The 15291-nt window shown below is 38.8% G+C and overlaps 1 protein-coding gene across 2 annotated transcripts in view; it reads left to right on the top strand.

Moving 5' to 3' along the window:
- The first annotated feature begins 104 nt into the window (after window positions 1-104).
- Window positions 105-15291, top strand: part of FBXO3 (F-box protein 3) — a 33769-nt gene continuing 18582 nt past the window's right edge. For both annotated transcript variants that reach the window (XM_003254386.3, XM_030829410.1), the window contains exons 1-3: window positions 105-248; window positions 3786-3875; window positions 5598-5761. In XM_003254386.3, coding sequence (XP_003254434.1) covers window positions 145-248; window positions 3786-3875; window positions 5598-5761 — 358 coding nt within the window. In that variant the 5' untranslated portion in view covers window positions 105-144. The remainder of the gene's footprint in view (window positions 249-3785; window positions 3876-5597; window positions 5762-15291) is intronic.

Here is a 15291-nt window from a genome sequence, read left to right as displayed (position 1 = left end):
GCACCTCAGCCCGCCCTCAGGGCGGGGTTGGCCCGGCGGTTACATAACAAACCTGTGAGAGCGGCTGGGGGCGGTTCGGGTGCTGGTGGGGGCGGGGCAGGGGCGGGGCCAGGGCGGGGCCAGACCTGCACCGGGCCTGGCAAGATGGCGGCCATGGAGACCGAGACGGCGCCGCTGACCCTAGAGTCGCTGCCCACCGATCCCCTGCTCCTCATCTTATCCTTTTTGGACTATCGGGACCTAATCAAGTAATGGGACGACACGCATGGCAGGGGTGGGGGCATGGGGAGAGGAGGCGGTGAGGCAGGGGTGAAGGGGGTCGGGGCCGCTGACAGGACCCGAGCTTCCGCGACACCACAAGGTGACGCCAGGGCCGCCCTCATCCTGCAGAGCCACCGGGGACCAGGGCGAGACGGGGACGGAAAGGGCCTCGCCCTGAGTCTTCCTCCCGCCCTGGGCCCAGGTTTGAGAAGCGACGAGATCTCTCCCAGGCCTGGGCGAGGCCCACTTGCAAGAGAAGGAGGTAGTGGCCCTTGTGCCGCGCTCCGCGGACCCCCGCTGGCCCCGCAGGTGCCCGCCCGGTCGGGGTCAGTCCCTGCTGCTGTGTAAAAGCCCCTGTCCCGGCCAGGCGCTCTTCTCTGCTGGGTCCGGGGCCTGCGGAGTCTGGCGCCGGCGTGGGCAGGTGGGGCGAGCGAGAGAAGATAGGCAACCCCTTACTCCCCTGGCGCGACTTCCCCAGCGCCAGAATCGCTGTCAGGGCTCACTTTCGGACTTCAATGCGTGAGAATTGTTTTGCTGTCAGCATTGCTCTTTACGGTTCGATGTTGGATTTTATGTTTTGGTACTGACTTCCGGTGATGCCATATCGGTGACTATCTTCTCTCCTGGACACCTTGGGTTTCCCACATTACTAGCATCTGTTCCAGAAATAAACACCGGTTGCTGATAAGGGTGGTTCAGTGCTCAGTTTCTTCAGAACTTGGGACTGTCTGGGGTGGTGGAAGAAATGGCGCTTCCAGTCCGCCCCCCAGCTGTCAGGATTGTTTACACCCTTGACAGGGGGTGGCATGGCTGTGAGTTTCCTGTGCTACCGTATATATTTGCAGAGGATGCAAAGTCGCCCTCTTAGGATAGGTGGGCGAGATTTGTTTTGTGTTTTGGATTAGCCATTAGATTCTAGCCATTTGATGATTGTGCCTTGTGTTATTAGAGGTCTTTTTATAAATACAAATTTCTTGGAGTTGGCGTAGCTAAGTGGTGATAGAGAGATACCTCAAGTTTTTGGTCGCTACCTGTACTGGTCGCTACCTGTACCTGCTAGCAATTTTATTTTTCTAGAAAATACTTACAGTTTAACAGTCTCCAACTTTTGATTGCTGCCAGAATGATCTTTCCAAGACACATCTGGTTGTCATTCTCCTTAAAACCTGCGACACCCCTGTGTTTATAGACTATAACCTAAACTTCTGGGGCACTGAAAGCTCTTATCATCTGGCTTGTATATCTAAGGTCCTCCAGGACTTATTTCTCCTCCACTATCACATTTGCACCATCCATTCTAGCCAAATCAGACCTCTGCCAGCATACAACACACTTGCACTTTCTTTTTTTTTCCTGTGGCTCAAGCTCTCGACCTTGCCTGGAATGCCTTGCCTACCTCTTCTCAACTTGGCAAGGTGGAGAAGATGCCCTCTCTACCTTCTTCCTGCAGAATTGATTTGCCATGTCAGGTAGATGGCGTGCTTCTTGATTGTAAGGACTGCCTTGCTTATCTTCCTACTCAAAGATTTTTTTTTCCCCGAGGGCCTGCTATGTGCCAGTCTGTTAAGTGTTGAGGGTACAGTAGTGAACAACGCAGATAAGGCAACTCTTATGGAGCTTACAGTCCAGTGGGCAAGCGCATAAATTGCAAGAGGTACTAAGTGCAGTGAAGGAAATAGATTGCTCTGTTAAGGAATAGGAAGTGAGAGGTGATCCAGTCGGAAGGAGCTGCCATATATGAAGCAGGGCATATGCAGTTCTGGCAGAGGGAAAAGTATGTTCAGAGGTTGACGGGACTGCTGAACGGTACTGTTCAACAGCATGGCCTGGTGGAAGATACAGAAGGCTGGCGTTGCTGGAGGTAGGGAGTGAGTCACAGACAGTGATGAGATGAGGGTGGTGAGATCATGCAGGACCTTGGGAACCAAGGTGAGGAGGTAAGATTTTACTTTAAATGCTTTAGGTAGTAATCACAATTTTAAACAGAAGTGACATGGTCCCTCTGTAAATGTCTGTGGAAATAAATTGAGTTGAATACCATTTGAATTTTATCTACAGAAAAGTATCCAGTGTATTGCAGCTTTTTTCCTGCACCATACAGCCCAATTTTGTCAAGGGTCTAGTCTAGTGATAAGCTCTGAAGTTTTTGGTATGTATTTGCTGAACTGGATTGGGTTGGATTGGATTAGTACACTGGAATCATGTAGCATCAGTTGCATGGTTTGAACTGAGATGATCTGATACCCTCTCCATTTCAGAGTGATGTATTCTGAAATGGAGTGAATAAATGCCACACTGTGCATCAGAATGACCTGTGCATCAGAATGGCCTGTGGCACTTTTTAAACATACAGATGCCTGAGGTACAGATCTCAGTCCAAACCAACTGGATCAGAATCTCTAGAACAGTAGTTTTCACTCTCGATGTGCATTGAATTCATCTTTCATGCATATTCCGGATTCTTTTATGTTGTTTAGCTCCTAGGGCAGTGGAGGGACAGGAATCAAGAAGAGGGTATGGAAACTGAATGCACAAAACTGGAGGGATTCCTATGTTTACAAAAGTTAATTTGGGCATCTCCTGAGCTTGGCAGAAAAGAATGAGGATGATGTTTCTGTAAAATCTGAAAATCAAACAAAGGCGATTTTGTTTACTATAGATTGGTTTTTAACACACCTTAGTCATGGCCTTGACAAACCTGATGTGATTTAAGATTCTGTTGATTAGCTATTGCCCAAGTGAGATCTTTGAATACCTACTTTCTGTTAATATAACTTGTAATTTCTCTCTGGAAAGGATAGAGTCCTAATCTTAGGTTCATTCTTTTTACAAATTAATTATGTAGGGTAGGATTTACAGGATTGCAACACTGCTGTGTTAGAAATGTTTATATAGTAAGAAATTTATTTGCTTCTAACATTCAATGTTTTGGGGCAGCTGATAACTTGTGTAGCCATGACTATTGAATCAGAACTGTTATGATTCAGGCACCCTCTATAGGTGGACTTTCCAGTAGTTGCTTTAATGAAAACATGGTTTTTGTGGCAATACTTTTTTCCTTTAAGTAAAAAATTTTAAAAAACAAAAATAGAAAGTCTGTGTATTTAGTAGCATACATCTTACAGATCTTGGGAAAAAAACCCCAAGTCCCTTTGTTTATGACTAAATAACTTTCTTCCTAAATGTAGAAATGAGTATTGTCCTGATAATAAGCATAGGACAACTCCTTGATTTGAGATTAACTCCAATGGCATATATGGTTTGTAGATATTTTTGTGAAAAATTACAATTGTAGGTGTTTCAGGGTTTATATGTGAACTCAGTTTCACTACTAACAAGGCAATTATACTACTTAACATGTTAAACAGGTTTTAGAAAATAGTTTTGTAATTATAAGGGTAATAAGTGAAAAATAAGAGAAACAAAAGGCATAAAACAAAACTTAACAACGAATATTTTAATCTTTATTTTTAAATTGTTTTCTTACTTTTTTTAATACTATCGGTGAATCTGGTTACTGCCAGCTGTTGTTATGTCAGTCGAAGACTTAGCCAGCTATCAAGTCATGATCCGCTGTGGAGAAGACATTGCAAAAAATACTGGCTGATATCTGAGTGAGTATTTGAGGAATATGTACTTCTGAAAACTGGCCCTTGGCTTCTTCCATAACACTAGTTTGTCCTGATTCTCCTCTCTAACCCTTGTCTCTTTATCTCCTTTGGTGGCTCTTCTCGTGCTTGCTAGTAGTATATGTTGGTATTCGCCAAGTTTCTGTCCTTAGCCCACTGCTGCTCTCCCTCGCTGAGCTCCACTGCATGCATTGTTGCCGTTTATAGTGACTATCTGCATGCTCCTAACTCCCAAACCTGAATCTCCCTCCCTGACTTCCCCACTGAGCTCTAGAATTGTTTGCACAACTGTCTGCTGGACCTTTCTATTGGCTGTCCCACACTTATTAACTGGATTCAGTAAATGTTAACAAATTTGACAGAATCACAGTACAGATGACAGAAAGTGGGAGTTGAGAAAGGTGGAAGAAATGAGTAGGAATGCTAATATCTTTTCTTAGATTGAGTGGAGTCAGGTAGTAACTAAAGTTGGTGAAGTAAGAAGCAGAGGTTTAAGCATATTATTTAAAGCTGCAAGCTTTAGACAGAAGTGAAAATTAATAACAGAGCTATCAAACATCAGGAGGAAAAAGAACAGGGTAAGGGGAATTTTAAGTATTGCTAGATCTTCCCGTGTTTCTCTTTGGGGTATCAGTAGATACATGTGAAATTGATAAATCAAGAACTAGAGGCATAAACATTTAAAACTATAGAGGTAACTTCTAGTAATACCTAAGCTTTCCTTTGAGGAGTTGGACTTAAAACAGGAGAATAGTTTTTCATCGTAAGTTCTTTGGTACTTTTTAGTTTTAATAATCTATGTGTATATTATTTAGATTAATAAAAAGATGCTCCCCTTCCCTCTCCTACCCCCACACACAAAAAAAAAACCCACCGTGAATTGTTCTTTTCCCCATTCCTAAACCTGTCCTTCAGCATTCCCAGTCTTCATAGCAGCATCATCCACTCAGGCATCCAAATCAGAATTAGAAGTCATCCTAGGCGTGTCTCTCTCTCTCTCCCCACTTCTCTCCCTCCTTCTACATTCATCACAAAGGCTTACCAAGCCTTTCTTACTAAGCTCGTTAGTATGTTACATTAAGGCCCTCTGTGGCTGCCTTACCCTCTATCACTTCTGATTCTTAATTTTATACTTCATTCTTTCTCACTGGTTAGACTCTTACCTTTTTTGAAGGCAAAAAATGTGCCTTATTTTTTTATATCCTCAGTGGCTAAGTGGACACTCAATAAATGCTTAGGGAATTTTACTAAATAGGAATGTTGAATCATGTAATTACTTTCATGTTCTATGATTCTCAACTAATTCAGTGTAGATATGGTTAGATTAATATTATTATATCACAAGATTCTAAGTATTCTCTAAAACAATACATGATGCTTTTAAAAGTTTATAATTGGTATATTTTTAAGAGTAAGTTGAAATTTATACGTTATTACTATTCATATTTTATTAAAGATTAGAAAACTGAAAAAAAAAAGTAGAAAGAAAAGGAGAAAATGAGTGCCTAACAATTCCACCATGCCAGTAGTAACTTTTGTTAAAAATTTTTTATGTATGTATCACTTTTTGCTATCTGATCTTCATTTGTGGCTAAAATATAATGAAAAGGAAGGGAAAAGTACAAGTTCCTATATGTTGTAGGTATCTAAAATACATGCTAATATTATTTTAAAAGATTTTAAATCTCATGTTTTTCATCTATTTAGGGAAGAGAAAACACAGAAGAATCAGTGTTGGAAATCTCTCTTCATAGATACTTACTCTGATGTAGGAAGATACATTGACCATTATGCTGCTATTAAAAAGGCCTGGGATGATCTCAAGAAATATTTGGAGCCCAGGTGTCCTCGGATGGTTTTATCTCTGAAAGGTACTGGGAATGCAGGGTCCCTTTCCCCGTTTTCATTACTGTTAGTATAAATAGGTTAGTTTAAATAACTTTGAATCTCTGTCATCTATGCAACTGTGTTAACCCAACTTTGTCTGTGATTTACTGTTCATATTTGGCCATGGAAGTAGGACCTTCACTCTAGTGCTTACCCTGTTTTTTCTCAGCCTTGGGACCCACATGGTTATTTATCAGAAGGGAAAGCTGAACTTTTATCCTTATATTTGTTTTCTATTAAGAAAGTAGTAATGCTAAGATTGTGTGAGAATAAGTATGGTGATTTCTTTTAAAAGATTTTTTTTTAATTGTGAAATTTTGCCTACTGTATCAATACTGTTTCCTATTTTCAATACAAGTAAATGTTTGTTTGATAGTCTAATATTCAGAAAGACCCTTGGTCTTTACCTGTGTAAGAGCAGCCTAGTAGAGTAAGGAAAACTTTTATCCTTATTTTGACATTTACAAAATAGTAGAACTAAGATTTGAACTGAGGTCTGTTCGACTCCAGAATATGTTCTTTCTATTACACCATTATTGTCCAATTTTGGCAAGAAATATTAAGCTATTTCCATTAATTTGATTTAATTAATGATCATGAAAATAGACAGATTGTAGATAGATTGCCACGTACCTGCTTTACCCTCCAAGTTTTTTTCAGATTTCTACACTGAAAGGCATTGTATAGATGTTTGGTTTTGCTGAGCTAAAATTAGAATCAGTTCTTCTCAAATATTTTCTTCCCTTTAGAACTAAAGACTCTTTTGAAACAGTATTCCTTTTGCATTTTGTGTTTCCTCTCTAATTTCCCATGCAAATATTACTTTCATACAAATCACGGTTGCATGACCAGGTGCTTGCAACTGAATTGCTAGAGAGGTAGAAGAAAGAATGATTTGGCAGAAGGAGTAGAGCTTTGAAGGAAAGTACCCTTGATTAATATTCTGAATAGCTTCTTTTCTTAGAAGAAATGAATAATACTATTTACTTGGTATGTAGGGTTGAATATTTCAAGAGGAAAATAAATCTGAAAATAGATATTTGGTGATGATAAGGTAACGGCTTACAGTAGCTATTACTAATTAAACACAAAGCTAGGCACTGGCTAAGTATTTCTTGAGTATTACTCCATTTAATTGCAAAAGTCCTATGGGATAAATAATTACTATTCTCATTTTATAGGTGGATTACCCAAGGCATGAAAAACTAAGTAAGTTGTGGCCGGGCGCGGTGGCTCACACCTGTAATCCCAGCACTTTGGGAGGCTGAGGCGGGTGGATCACGAGGTCAGGAGATCGAGACCATCCTGGCTAACATAGTGAAACCTCGTCTCTACTAAAAATACAAAAAATTAGCCAGGTGTGGTGGCATGTGCCTGTAGTCCCAGCTACTCAGGAGGCTGAGGTAGGAGAATGGCGTGAACCCGGGAAGCGGAACTTGCAGTGAGCCAAGATTGCGCCATTGTACTCCAGCCTGGGCGACAGAGCAAGACTCCATCTCAAAAAAACAAAACAGAACTAAGTTGTTTAACCATCACAAAGGAAAAGGCAAAACCAGGATTTGGATATAGAGCTGACTCCAGAGCTATGGTCTTAACATTGACTGAAGGGAGACAGGACCTATCCTGTTATGTTTGGAATGTCTTAGAATGTGTATTGGACTAGAAGAGCTAGTTTAAATATTAGGACATTTGGAATATGATATGGTATATGGTTCTGCTTTTAGGCTCAGAGCTATCAAGAAGATAAAACTAAGGATATGTAACAGCTGCTGCTGCTGCTTGTTTTTCTTTTCCTTTTTTTTTTGGTGCATGAATTTTGGTATTTCCAGGCTCCCTGTACTACCTATCAGTTGGAGGTGAGGTTGTCAGATAATTCCTTGACAGCTCCTGTTTTACTCTACAGTGCCAGTTCTCTGGGGCTTTGCCATGAGTGGGAATAGGATAAAGGCTCTTGGATGTCTGCAGTGCTGGGGGTGCTTGCAACCCTAGGCTTATGAATTTTAAAACCAAGTCAGGAACCTAGCTGCTCACCTCAGCTGCCACAGTCTCTGATTCAATTGCAAGGTTATAGAGGTTGCAGATAAAAAGGAAAATCAGAAAGCAAATAGGCATTGGGCTTGGGGAAATTTTTATGGAGCGTCTTGAAATTAAGATATATTGTTGTCACATATCTTCAAATCTCATATTCACCTTAAGTTTTAGCTTAGAATTTTAGAGTTGGAAGGCACCTTGGAGACTGTTTAGACCAGGGGTTGGCAAACTTTTTCTTCAAAGGACCAGACAGTAAAATTTTAGGCTTTGTGGGACACGTGGTCTCTGTCACAACTCTTCAACTCAGCTGTGTTGTGGAAAAGCAGCCAAAGATGATGCATAAACAAATGGGTGTTGCTGTATTCCAATAAAACTTTATTCATACAAGGAGGCAGCAGGCCAGGATTTGGAGTGTGGGCTATAATGTGCCCATCCTGATTTATGCTAGTAAGTTGAAGAAACATACCCAGAGAGTTAAGTGACTCATGCAAGGTATCACACTAGTGACCAAGATACAACTCTACTCTAGGCTTCTTGGCTCCTACTGTTTCACTGTTTCCTTCTAAGAGTAGGTTAAGGGGAAAAGAAAGTAAATAAATATTTACTGAGTTCGAGTAAAGCACTTTATTAATCCTCACTATAATTCTCTAAGGTAGGTGGTATTATCCCCCTCTTGAGGATGAAGAAACAGAATTAAAGAGGTGAAATAGCTTGCCAGAAATCATGCAGTCAGTGTGTATCAGTCCATTCTTGCATTGCTATAAAAAAATGTCTGAATCTGGGTAGTTTATCAGACAAGAGGTTTAATTGGTTCACGATTCTGCAGGCTGTACAAGAAGCATGGCGGCATCTGCTTCTGGGGAGGCCTCAGGGAGCTTTTACTCATGGGGAAAGCAAAGTATGAGCAGGCGTGTCACATGGCAAAAGCAAGATCAATAGGGAGAGGGGGAGGTACGGCACACTTTTAAATAGTCAGATCTCATGAGAAGTCACTCACTATCTTGAGGACAGCACCAAGGGAAGGATGCTAAACCATTCATGAGAAAAAATCCACCCCCATGATCCAATCACCTCCCACCAGGTCCCCCTCCAATATTGGGGATTACAGTTCAACATTAGATTTGGGAGGGGGCAAATATACAAACTATGTGAAAGTAGTAGAGCAAAGATTAACTCTGGTCTTTCTGCCTCCCAACTTCTATTATGATACCTCTTTCAACCTTGATTTTACTGTATTGTAAACATATATTTCCTTTTAGTTTTCTTTTTGCCATGTCTATTTTTATCTCTCCAAGAAATTCTTAGTTTCTTAATGTTACATGTTAAATGTCTAACATGTGGCACATACCATACATATATTAGTTTCTTTCCTCATCCAGTAGTTCAGGTTGCCATTCAGCTTCGTTTCTTTTATACTAAAATTTCTCTCTTTTTAAATGAACTTTTTATTTTGGAGTAATTTGAGATTTACAGAAAAGTTGCAAAGAGAGTTCAGAGAGTTCTGTACACCCCTCACCCTTTACCTTTATATATCCCATTGTGGCACATTTATGAAAACTAAAACATCTTCACTGGCACATTACTATTAACTAAACTCTACTATTAACTAAACTAAATTCACTTGAATTTCCCCCGATTTTCCATTATTGTCCTTTTTTCTGTTACAGGATCCAGTCCAGAATACCACGTTGCATTTAGTAGTCATGTCTCCTTGGTGTACTCTGATCTGTGGCAGTTTCTTTGTCTTTTATGACCTTGACAGTTTTTTTTTTTTTTTTTTTTTGAGACAGTCACTCAGGATGGAGTACGGTGGCATGATCTTGGCACGCTGCAACCTCTGCCTCCCAGGGTCAAGCGATTCTCCTGCCTCCGCCTCCCAAGTAGCTGGGACTACAGTCACGAACCACCACACCTGGCTAATTTTTGTATTTTTAGTAGAGACAGGGTTTCACCATGTTGGCCAGGCTGGTCTTGAACTCTTGACCACAAGTGATCTGCCCGTGTAGGCCTCCCAAAGTGCTGAGATTACAGACATGAGCCACCGCACCCAGCCCCTTGACAGTTTTGAGAGAGTACTTGTCAGGTATTTTGTATTAGTTTAGTGCAAAAGTAATTGCAGTTCCTCAAGTCAGCTTCATCTTGATATTTTACTGATGATTAGACTGGAGCTGGAGTTATGTTTTTTTTAGAAAGATAACTGCAGACGTGAAGTGCCCTTCTCATCACATATCCAGGGGTACATGCTGTCACTAATGGTTTTAACTAGCATACAGAAATAGGCACAAATTGTAAGTGCACAACTCATTGAATTATCAGGAGGTAAACATGTCCATTGTCACACCCTCCAGATCAAGAAGTAGAATATTATCTGTACCTAGAAGCCCTCCTCATAGTCCTTCCCTCTTTCACAGAGGCAACCACTATTCTGATTGTTAATGCTACCGAGTAGTTTTCTTTTTTGAACTTTATGTAAGTTGTATGATTAAGTATTTTGTATGGATTATTTCTACTTTGTGAGATTCAATCTTTTTGAGTGTAACAGAGTTTGTTCATTTTGGCTGCAGTATAGTACTCCATTATCTGAGTAGACTATTCCTTCTATTGTTAATGGATATTTGGGTTATTTCTATTTCTGGCTATTACAAATAATGCTGTAAATTTTCATATACATTGTTGATGTCTGTATGAGTATATTTCTAGTGGGTAAATATCTGGCATTGAGTTTGCTGGGTTATAGAGTTGCTTATATTAAACTTCAAAAGATGGTGTTTATTTTTGAAAGTAGTTCTACCAGTTTACATTCTTACCAGCACTTTAATGTTGTCATTCTTTTTATTTTAGCCTTTTTGGCAGGTGTGTAGTGGTGGTTTTAATTTGCATTTCCCTAAGGATGTAGAATAATGACGGTTGTATTTCTATCTTTCCAAGCCTCATATATCACGTATTTCTTTTTCTTGCCTTACTGCACTGGTGAGGGCCTTCAGTACAGTGTTGGAGACGAGTAGTGATGGGATAGCGGGCATCCTTATCTTTCTGATTGCAGAGGGAAAGCTTTAAGCATTTCACCTTTAAATAAGATGTTTGCTATAGGGTTTTTTTTTTTTTTTGGTAGATATTCTTTATCAGATTGAAGATAGTCCCTCTGATCCTAGTTTGGGAAGAGGGTTGTTGTTTTTGTTTTTTAAATTGATAATTGAATTTCTATCAAATGCCTTGTCTGCCTTATGATTCTTATGATTTTTCTCCTTATTCTGTTAATGCAGTGAAATGCATTAATTGCTTTTCTGAATGCTAAACCAACTCTGTACTCCTGGAATAATCCTACTTTGATTGTAATATATTATCTTTTCTATATGTAGTGGATATACTCTGCTAGTATTTTATTGGGATTTTTACATCTATGTTCATGAGAGTTTGGCCTGTAATTTTCCTTTCTTGCAATGTTCTTGTCAGGTGTTGGTATCAAGATGATGCTGGCCTTATAAAACGAGTCGGGAAGTGTTGCCTCTTTTTCTGTTCCCTGGAAGAGTTTATGTAAGCTTGGTCTTATTTTTTGCTTAAATGATTAGTAGAATGCACCAGTGAAGCCATTCAATTCTGGAGTTTTCATTGTAGGAAAGTTTTAAATTATGGATTCAATTCCTTTATTAGATATAGAACTATTTTGATTTTCTATTTATTCTTATGTCAATTTTGATAAGTTGTTTTCTAGGAAATTGTCCACTTCATCTATTTTCAAATCTATTGACATAAAGTTTTTCATAATATCCTCTTATCTTTTTAATGCTTGTTGGATCTGTGGTGATACCACCTTTTCCATTTCTAATATTAATTATTTATATTTTTGCTGTTTTTCTTCATCAATCTTGCTAGATGGGGTGAATTAATTTTATTAATCTTTTCAAAGAGCTGGCTTTTGCCTTTGTCAGTCCTTTACTGTATGTTTGTTTTTTATTTCATTAATTTCTTTGATGTCTTCTCTTTGAATTTACTCTGATTTTTTTTTTTTCCTGACGGGATCGTTGCTTAGATCATAGATTTTCAGGCTTTCTTATTTTTTCAAATGAATTTAGAGCTCTAAATTTCCCACTAAGCACATTAGTTTGTCCTGTAAGTTTTAATACATTGTATTTTCATTACCATGCAGTTCAAAGTATTTTCTGATTTCTTTGATTTCTTCTTTAACCCATGAATGATATAGAAGTGTATTACCTAATTTCTAAATATTTTGGACTTTTAAAGTAATCTTTTAAATATAATTTATATTTTAATTCCACTGTGATCACAGGATATACTTTATGTGAGTTCAGTCATTTAAAATTTGTTAGGACTTATTCTGTGGTCCGGTATATGATCTATTTTGGTAAATGTTTTGTGTATACTTAAAAACAATGTATTTTCTGCAGTTATGGAGTTCAATACTGTATATGTAATTAGGTAAAATTTGTTAATCTTGTTCAAATCTTCTACACTCTTACTGAATTGTTTATTTTGTCTACCTGTTCTGTTAGTTATTGAAAGAAGTATGATAAAATCTATTGCTGTGGTAGGCAGAATTCTGAGGTAGTCCCAAAATTCCCACCCACTGGTGTACATGCCTGGTATAATGATCTCTCCTTGAGTGTAGGTGGTACTGTGAAAATAACTGATTTTCTTCCATTAAATCATATTATATGAAAAAGGTGAAGGGGTTTTGCATATGTAATTAAGGTCCCAAATTAGTTGAATTTGAGTTAATTATTAATCAAAAAGCAAATTATCCTGACTGGGCCCCACTTAATCAGATGAGCCCTTAAAAGGGACTGGGCCCTTCTAGAAGTCAGATTCTATGTGCCTCTCTTGTTGACTTTGAATAAGCGAACTGGCATATTATGGAGAGGGCCACATGGTAGAGAATGGTGGGTGGCCTCCAGGAGCTCAGGGCCTCAGTCCTAAGGAATTGAATTCTGCCAACAACCAGTGAGCTTGGAAGAAGATCCTAAGCATATGATGCATAAGATGAGATAGCAGCCCCAGTCGATGCCATACTTTCAGCCTTGCGGGGCCTGAGTAGAGGATCCAGTTGAGTCATATCTAGACTCCTGACCTACAGAAACTGTGAAATAATAAGTGTTTTAAGCTGCTAGTATTACAGCAGGAGAAAACTACAGCCACTGTGATTGTAGATCTCTTTTCCCCATTTTAGTTGTCATTTAAAAATATATTTAAAAGCTCTTATTAGGTACATAAAATTAGAATTGTAACATTTGTGTAGTGAATTTAACCTTTTTGTTATTACGAAAAGTTCTCCATTAGCTCTAATAAAGTTGTTTGCCTTAAAGTCTCATTTCATGTGATTTTAGTAGAGCTACTCTAGCTTTGTTTTCTGTATTTACTTTAAGATGTATCTCTTGTATATAATTTTTTGTTTTTATCTGGTCTGTCAGTTTGTCTTTTCATTAGATTATTTAGTCTATTCATATTTAATAGATTTACTAATGTGTTTGAGTTGAGCTATACCATGTTTCTGTTTGTTTTTCTATTTGTCCCACCTGTTCACTGTTCCTTTTTTGTAATCTTCTTAATTATGTTTTATTCCATTCCCTTCTCCTTTCTTTTTTTAGTGATTATATTAGAGATTAAAACATTGCATCTTTGACTTTTTAAAGTCTAATGTAAATTAGTATTTTTTCCACTTCCTGGACAATGAAAGAACTTTAGAATGCTTTAACTCCAATCACCTCCCGCCTGCCTTTTGATTTATAGTTTTTGTGATTTTGATTTTTAACATATTTTCCTGAAAACATTCTTATTTTACATATTCAATATTCTTTTAGACTTACCTTCATATTTATCTTTTCTGGTTGCCCTTTATTCCTTCCTGTGTCTTCATGCTTCCATCTGGGATCACTTTTCCTTCCACCTGAAGAATTCCTTTTGGTATTTCTTTTAACTGACTGCTGCTGCTGAATTTTTCTTTCGTTTATCTAAAAATGTATTTATTTCATCTTCATTGTTGAAGATATATTCACTGGTTATAGGGTTTTGGTCAGCAGTGATTTTTCTTCATCACTTTGAAGATATCGTTCTTCTGACTTCTATTGTTTCTTTTCTTTTTAAAGACAGGGTCTTGCTTTGTTGCCCAGGCTGGAGTGCAGTGGCACAATCATAGCCCATTGCAGCCTCCAACTCCTGGGCTCAAGCAATCCTTCCAGCTCAGTCTCCCGAGTAGCTGGGACTACAGGTGCCACACCATCCCTGGCTAATTTTTAAGTTTTTTTTTTTTTTTAATAGATGGGGTCTTGCTATGTTGCCCAGGCTGGTCTCGAACTCCTGGCCTCAAGCCACCCTCCCACCTCAGCCTCCCAAAGTGCTGGGATTACATGCATGAGCCACTGAGTCCAGCTAACTTCTATTGTTTCTGCAGAGAATTTAGCTGTCAGTCTTATTGTTTCTCTTTTGAAGGTAATTATACCCTCACTGCACCTGCCACGCTGCTTTTAAAATTTATCTTTGTCTTCAATTTTAGCAGTTTTCCAAGATGTATCTAGACAACTGTTTTCTTTGTAATTTTTCTCCATAGGGTTTATGGTGCTTCTGAATCATGGTTTGACATTTTCATCGATTTTGGAAAATTCTCTGCTGTTATCTCCAAATACTGCTTCTACCTCATTCTGCTTTTCTTCTCCCTCTGGGATTCCAATGCATGTATCATAGACCTTTCTGCCATGTCCTCCCATGTGTGTCTTAGGCTCTTTTTGTGTTTTTCCATCCCTTTTTGTCTTCTGACCTGGCTTCCAGTTTATAATTCCCTCTTTAGCTTTAAAACTATGATTTACTGTTAAACCCTTTCGGTGTATTCTTATTTTAGTTTTTGCATTTTTCAGCTCTAAGATTTCCATTTGATTCATTTTTATAGTTTCTAGTTCTCTGCTGAAATGCTCTATCTTTTCATTTAATTCATTGAATGTATCAGTTGTGGTTATTTTTAAGTCCATGTTTACTAACTCCAATAACGATGTATTATGGATTTGGTTCTATTTTCTATTTTTTCCTCTTTCTTTAGTCAGATCTTGTCTTTGTATAGGCCTAGTTGTTTTTAATTTATTGCTAGACATAATTTGAATTTTGGGGTAATGTTATTTTCTTCTAGAGATTACTTTTGCTTTTGGCTAGCAGCTGGTCAATGGGCAGATCACTGTAATGCAATCAGGGATTGATATGATTGAAAGCTGGGCTTTAGTCTTTGTGAGGACTAGTCTTATTTTCAGTTCATCCTTTTTCCTAGGATGTCAGTCAGGATCCTAGCCCAAAAACCTTGGGTTTTACCAGGTCCCTTTCTCCTTTGTGGACCCTGAACTCTGTTTTTTTGCCATCTAGCCGTGTGGTACTGCCTAAAGCTTTGCTCAGCTTCTTGGCCACTCAACCTCATATTTGCTTTCAGAATTGACAGCAATTCTTGTCTTGTCTAAAGACAAGGTGGCTTCCGATGCCTGGCTCACCT

Source organism: Nomascus leucogenys, chromosome 15 (assembly GCF_006542625.1).
Source record: "Nomascus leucogenys isolate Asia chromosome 15, Asia_NLE_v1, whole genome shotgun sequence".
NCBI classification, from domain to species: Eukaryota; Metazoa; Chordata; class Mammalia; order Primates; family Hylobatidae; genus Nomascus; species Nomascus leucogenys.
Note: the sequence above shows the minus strand (reverse complement) of the source record. Positions and strands in the feature narration are given on the sequence as shown.